The following is a 7,321-nucleotide window of genomic DNA, read 5'->3' on the forward strand; positions in this document are numbered from 1 at the left end:
CCGCTTTGGTATAGAGGTCCTGGATGGCAGGAAGCTTGGGCCCCAGTTGATGTACTGGGCCGTACCACTACCCATCTGTAGTGCTTTGCGGGTCAGAGCCGGAGCAAATTATGCCAACCAGGCAGTGATCAACAATCAGGATCTCTCGACTGGGCGCTGTAAACCTTTTGAAGAATTTTGGGACCATGACAATCTTTTCAGTCTCCCTAAGGGGGATAGTTTGTTGTACCTCTTCACGACTTCTTGGTTGCTTGGACCCATGTTAGTATTGTTGGTCGAAGTGACACCAAGGAACTGAGCTACATCATACCGACTCACACCTGCAAGCCCCGTGCATGAGATGTCCTCCCGGTTCCTCTTTTCCTTAGGTCCACACAATCATCTCCTTGTCTTGAATGTGATGTAATGGACCTACCTTTGTACAGATAAGTTAACTATACTACAGATAAATAACCATGTTACACTACCACATAAAACACAATTCACCACAATTACACTCCTTACTGTGTACCTATAGACACACAGCTCATCGTTCATTCATGACATCGCTTTATATCACATTCACTCCTTACAGGGTAGCAGTGTCATGGCATGTAGGAACCAGCCGTGCCTCATTGCCGCGCCGTGCGTGGCCAACTACTGAGCTACCCACTGGAAATCCTACTGGGTGGACCCTCTGGAAGCCTTGCTAACCCCAAGCTTCATACGGTACTGTACGTGCTCTGATCTATCTGGGCCTGATACCTGCTGTTACATCATTGTCCTGTTTGGATTTAAACATAAACAGCTGGAGCCCAAGCTACTATTGACAACACTTTGGTTGGGATAAGCCAGCCTTAATCTTGTCCTTGAAATACCGATAATACTAAATAATGGACCCACTGGAGCTCCATAGATATAGAATGGAATATTATTACTATTGAATGGAAGTTAGGCCTACACTAGCTGCAAGTGTGGATTAGAATCCTTCTGCCCATAAATTCTTGCAAATCAGCAAGAGAAACTCTACCACCACCATATCGGGACGAATTGTTGTCTTGTCGATAAAAACACTTATGCGATAATCATGCTTGACAGGCTGTTAACAGGCTGTTAGACAGGGCGGTGTTAGACAGGGACTGTTTGTCCTCCAACTTGATAAACATGAACCTGTCCCTTTAAAATCAATGCGTACTATGTTGATTGAAAGTATACTCTTACAATGGGGCCTGTTATACAATTCTTTAAGTCTGGAGAGTCAGTTAACCTGTTTTAACATATTGTGATTTAACACCTTTTATCTTGATTTCCTGTTAAGTCTATGTGTTGTCTAAACTATTTTAGTGTCTGGAATTGATTTACATTTATGTTACAAAAAAAACGGAAAGAAACCATGTTGGACAACAACTTGTCGATATGTTACATTCAACCAATTTCTTACTATTTTGATCGGTGGTTTTTCCTATTTTCAATTACTCGCTGCTTGGATATGAGAAAACCACGAGTCCTCTTTTTGATAGCTCATCAGCAGATGTATGTTTCCATCCTCATAGTTCAGCATTAAAAATGTAAAATTTCCAAAACCACATCAAATTCTCTAACAGTTATTTGTGTTACTACTTCCATGTCATTAGTTTAAATAATCTACCAATGATAAGCTTTATTTATTATACCTATTCATATAATTTATCTATTTGTCTTCATAAACTGTAATCTATTTCTACTCAATGCCATACGTTATTATAACACACGATTCCTTTGGCTCATTAAATATGCAGATCATTCTTCAGACTTTTGGCATCTTTCTAGACTTTTGACATAGTCGAAGTAGACTGTCTGCCCCATCAGTCTAGTGTTTATACCGCTCGACCTTTGTATGTGGTAACTACAGCCTTCGCATTGGTCTGACTCTCACCTGTTACTGTGGATACAACCTGTCCATATCGTCATGCCTTTGTTCATCTGATTATCTGCAGCACAGACATCCAAAAAAACTAGCCACCAGTATAACATCGAATTTGACACTTAATTGCTACTTTGACTAAAGTTCTAGCAGTATCTGTTCATGATATGAGTTGCTCAGCCACTTACGAAATATAATTACTAGAAAGACATGATGCGCCCTCAGACAACCGGTCTCCATTATGCCTCATGACTTGACGTTGACCTTCCTTTATGTAATTATATTTATATGGCAAGACACTTTCATTTGAGACAGTAGTATGTCGAACGTTCAAAAAAATTATGCAGTGAAGATTCAAGAAACTGAAGTATAAATTTGTACAGCAGAGGCGTCTCGTCATGATCCTTTATGATTGTACGTTGTGAAATATAGAAGATACTGTTTCCTTTCATACCAATTAATACAAATGAATTATTTAAATTAATTAATTTAATCCATTAGTGCCCCCTCAAATATATACATACATGATACCTGTAAGCACATAACAGCTTGATTTTGCCACATTCTACACATTACAAATTCAATTTATCTACCTGGTTATTTGCTGATGTGAGTGTCTTACCATTTAGGCACAAATAATAAGATATTATGCTAAAGTGTAAAAAAGCCAGTTTCATGTTTCACTGGAACAGGAGCAGACTTGCGCAACAGGTGCAGAGACTTCGTTCAACTCAAACTGTCTAGTTTTAATGCTTAATCTTATCTAGCTGGGACTGGCTAACATCAATGATCTATGCATGATTAATACAAGCAGGTTAACCAAGATGAAACTGTTTTGCTTGACCTGTAAATCTAGAACATTATGTCTGGTAGTAGGCTGCTGTATTAACAAACTAACAACACATTTAGTTTATTTAAATAGTAAAAACATATCATAATCATATTGACATATGCTCTATGCTGAAAATYTTGTTTTCAAATCAGTGCCAACAAAATATCTGTCTGCTGGACGATTACTATACTTTCATACTGTGAACTGGTTGTCTGTTGTACTGTGTTCACTAGAGTAAACTGACTTGGATTAATCATAACATGGATATCAGTGTCAAAGAGTCCATCGTTGGTCAATGGAGCAATTCAATTTTATGCTCTCTCTCGCTCTCTTTCTCTCTCCACTCTCTATCTTGCCCTATCGTTCTTTGAACTTACCAAAGTTCAAGTGATTAGCAARGCAAACAGGTAGATATTTGGACACACACCTGCGGACATTATCGCTAGTGCTGCACTGTATCTCTAGATACAAAGACTTCTCTCTCTCATCTATTTTCTCTCCAAACTCCTCCATTCTCTCTCTCTCTCTCCTCTATTCTCACTCTATCTCTCCAAACTCCTTTCCACTATGACAGAAGGGACAATGGAACTGGGTGACATTGGGACATCCCTGATGGCATCAGACTCTAAGAAAGCACCGGTCAAGCCGCCCAACAAGTTTGAGCGCCTGGTCCAGCCGTGTCTGGCTGAGCTGGTGGGGACCATGTTCTTTGTGTTCATCGGCTGTGTGTCGGTCATAGAGAACGTGGAGGCAGCAGGGAGGCTGCAGCCAGCCCTGGCCCATGGTCTGGCTGTAGCAGTCATGGTGGCTTGCATGGCAGAGATCAGGTCTGTGTGTTTATATACAGTGTATTGATACCCTGTCTCACTGTACTKTCTGTACTYTGTTGTTTTGGATAAAAGTGTCTGCAAAGTGTCTCATATTACATCATTACAGTGTTGTACTTTGGTCTCCTTTTGAGATTAACGTTAATCATTTGTTTTCAATAGAGCATTTATATTTTGCATGAACAGTATGTTMTGTGCTTTAATATGAGTGGAATAAATGCATTTGAGTGGAATGCATGCCCATTATTCCATTATATTTGCAATGTTCTATGTTGCTACAATGTTCTATACTGCTACAACGTTCTATATTGCTACAATTTTGGGGTCAAAATACTGAACACACACGGAGTGGAAACCCATAAGTCCCGTATTCTTTTTGTGGTGATTATGTGTTTCTTCGTCATGTGCAGAGTTCAAAAACAGTCTTTCACAGATAAAGGTAATAGACCTAAGGTTGTAAAACCATTCTCATTCCAGTGAGTGCCATTCAACTTATAAACAGTGGCCATTGTGGTGTAATGATTTCACAGATGCACCTGACACATACATATCCCAAGTTTATAAAGCAACTGACCCCATTGTTATACCTAATAATTGAGTGAACATATTAACAATGTCTAATCAATATCTAAAGCCAATCTCCTTGAACTGATACAAAGGTGAAAGTGTGAAGGTGAGTAAMGTTAAACTGTGAAATATACTGTGTAAAACCCAACCCTCCTGSGCTATCTGACCATTCTTCTGCTATTTCTCTCTGACCTCCACAGCGGCTCCCATTTTAACCCACCGTTTACCATTGCTATCTACCTGTGTGGAGGCATGAAGCTGAATATGGTGGGGCCCTACCTCYTCAGTCAGRTCATAGGGGGTGTGCTAGGTGCTTCTATGTCAAAGGTGAGGGTTAAACCTGATATCAGTGGTCATTCAATGCACATCTATGACTAACAGTATCTGTGGAGGTAGAATTGTGTCATGGACCTTGAAATTATTTTAAATGCAGAAAAAAAATATCAATTGGATTGAGTCAAATCAAAACTAATGCAAAAAAACTATAAAATGAATGTTCACAACTACAGTGATTAGATATGCAGACAACAGACATGACCCCAGTTTAGCTCGTRAGACAATGCATTGGGGTTTGTAGTAGCATAATGACATCACTGCCAGTAAAAGTAAATGAACCTGAATCCATTGTTCCTCAGCTGATGACCACAACAGAGAACTACTCCAAGGCCCAGGGGGCAGCGTTTGCCCTGCTGCAATCACAAGATCAGCTGTGGGGGGCTCTGTTTGGGGAGATAGCCATGACCTGCCTGGTCACCATGGTGGTGCTGCTGGGGGCGGTCAACGCCAAGAGTAGCAGCCCCATGGTGCCCTTCATGGTGGGCTGTACTGTCATCATCAACATCCTGGCTGGGTGAGATACTGAGAGGACCAAGAGTAGAATTTTTCACTTGTACTGTAACTAGGCCCAAAGTTTGTCCTGGCTACTTGACCTGGTCAGTTCTTGCTATAGGGTTATTAGGGCCTAGGGGTTTTCCTGGCTACTTGACCTGGTCAGTTGTTGCTATAGGGTTATTAGGGCCTAGAGGTTTTCCTGGGCCTGGTACAAGTCATTCCCAAAAAAGGATTTGTTCTCTTAATAATTAGCATGGATAGATAAGGTTTGGAAAAAGTTTATTTGGAGGTTTGTTTATTAACTGTTTAGAAACCACTATTATATAATTTGTTACCTATTAAATAGAGTTTGTTATAAATTATTTACATGGATATAACATGCATTATTATACACTGTTTAAACAAATGATATGCTGATTTATAAAATGTTAACTAATAATGAACAAAGAAATAATGGAAGATAAACAAATGTTCAAGTAGAGTTGTTATCAACGATTACATCCACAACTGAAGATATGGAACAGCCACTGCTAAAATGTGCATTATTGTGACATAAAGATTAGATAAGCATCTTAGATAGGWAGTGCAGATAACACGCTCATTACATTGCAATTATGACCTTCTGGGCATTTTTAAGGAAGGTATTTACTGTTCCCACACTACACCATGATCATGGCAAAACATGAAATAGTTGTTATCTCAACATTTAGTTTCATAGCATCATGGGTAGAGATACAGCACATGGTTGTTTTGATGGACATYGTTCTGCTGCATACCTGGAGATAATCATGTTTTCTACTATCATGGTTCTGAAACTCTTTGTGGTTATTATTTCTTCAGTGGAGATGTGTCTGGAACCTGTCTGAACCCGGCCAGAGCCCTGGGTCCTGCTATAGTGGCCAACTACTGGACCTACCACTGGGTTTACTGGGTAGGACCTATCACTGGTGGACTGGTGGCTGCTGCACTGGTTAGGTGAGGATAGACTACACACAGAGATCCTACTAAATMACTTCTAATATGTCATTCTATGAGGCTARGTCCCAGACAMAATAGTCTGGTTCAGCAGCTATACTGTAAGAATGTGTTCGAGATTMTGCAGGATGATGCATGGAGAAACTGAAGTACTCGCACACCATTTCACTGTATGTGTTTTCTCATGTTCCTCAATGTGTAGTCTTTTTATTACTGATGTGAAAGCGAGCATACTGAATGAAGATCTATAATGTCACAAGAAAGCATCATCTTCAGAACCTCTTATGCTATCTGTTTTTTTCAGACTACTGCTTGGAGACCGGAAGACACGTATTCTCATGAAGTAATATCATATATCGAGTTGACAGGTCTGAGATTACCATTGTTGTTACATACAGTACCAGTCAAAAGTTTGGACACACCTACTCATTCAAGGATTTGTCTTTATTTTTACTATTTTCTACATTGTAGAATAATAGTGAAGACATCTAAACTATGAAATAACACATATGGAATCATGTAGTAACCAAAAAAGTGTTAAACATATCAAAATATATTTAATATTTTAGAATCTTCAAAGTAGCCACCCTTTGCCCACTCTTGGCATTCTCTCAACCAGCTTCACCTGGAATGCTTTTCCCACATATGCTGAGAACTTGTTGGCTGTTTTTCCTTCACTCTGCGGTCCAACTCTTCCCAAACCATCTCAATTGGGTTGAGGTCGGGTGAGTGATTTTTGTGATGCCTTAGGTCATCTGATGCAGCATCTCCATCACTCTCTTATCTTGCATCAAATAGCTCCTTACAAAAGACACAGAACCTCAGTCGGAGGTGTGGCTATCATTGTCCTCGTATTGAATAAACAAATTGAGAGATCCTAAGTCTTAAGCCGCCAAAACCAGATGGTGGATGGCGAATCGCTGTCTAGAATTGCTGTGGTACGCTTGGGCCTTTGATATATTCTTAAAATAAATAAATCATTGACATGAATTAAGCTAAATAATGATCATTGACATGTGTCACCAGCAAAGGCACCCCCACAGCCATCACACACTCCTCCATGAATTTACATGGTGGAGCCCACACATTGCAGAAGGATCATTCATCAATCCTACTTCTGTGTCTGCACAAAGACCATTGCGGGTTGCGAACATAAATCTTCCAAAATTTGGCTCATCAGACCAAAGGACGAATTTCCACGGTCTAAGTGTCCATTGCCTCATATAGGCTTTCTTTGGCACAACAGAAAGCTTAATATTCTTACTTAATGGTGTCGCCTTATCGCGAAATGTAGCTCGGTTCTTTTGCATCGTTGGCCCAATTTTGCACAACTACGCCACAGGGAGCATTCCGCAGGCACAGCCTTTGAATTCACATGGGTTCCTCTGAGAACAGTCGCTGATGTTG

The 7,321-nt window shown here is 40.1% G+C and overlaps 1 protein-coding gene across 1 annotated transcript; it reads left to right on the forward strand.

The window, feature by feature from the left end:
• The first annotated feature begins 3,051 nt into the window (after positions 1-3,051).
• Positions 3,052-6,640, forward strand: LOC112077735 (aquaporin-8). Its single transcript, XM_024144193.2, has 5 exons — positions 3,052-3,541; positions 4,309-4,435; positions 4,744-4,958; positions 5,780-5,914; positions 6,219-6,640. The coding sequence occupies exons 1-5, from the start codon at positions 3,282-3,284 to the stop codon at positions 6,259-6,261; spliced, it is 780 nt and encodes a 259-aa protein (XP_023999961.1). The 5' UTR covers positions 3,052-3,281; the 3' UTR covers positions 6,262-6,640.
• Positions 6,641-7,321: the final 681 nt, after the last annotated feature.

This window comes from Salvelinus sp. IW2-2015, unplaced genomic scaffold, assembly GCF_002910315.2.
Source record: "Salvelinus sp. IW2-2015 unplaced genomic scaffold, ASM291031v2 Un_scaffold4881, whole genome shotgun sequence".
NCBI classification, from domain to species: Eukaryota; Metazoa; Chordata; class Actinopteri; order Salmoniformes; family Salmonidae; genus Salvelinus; species Salvelinus sp. IW2-2015.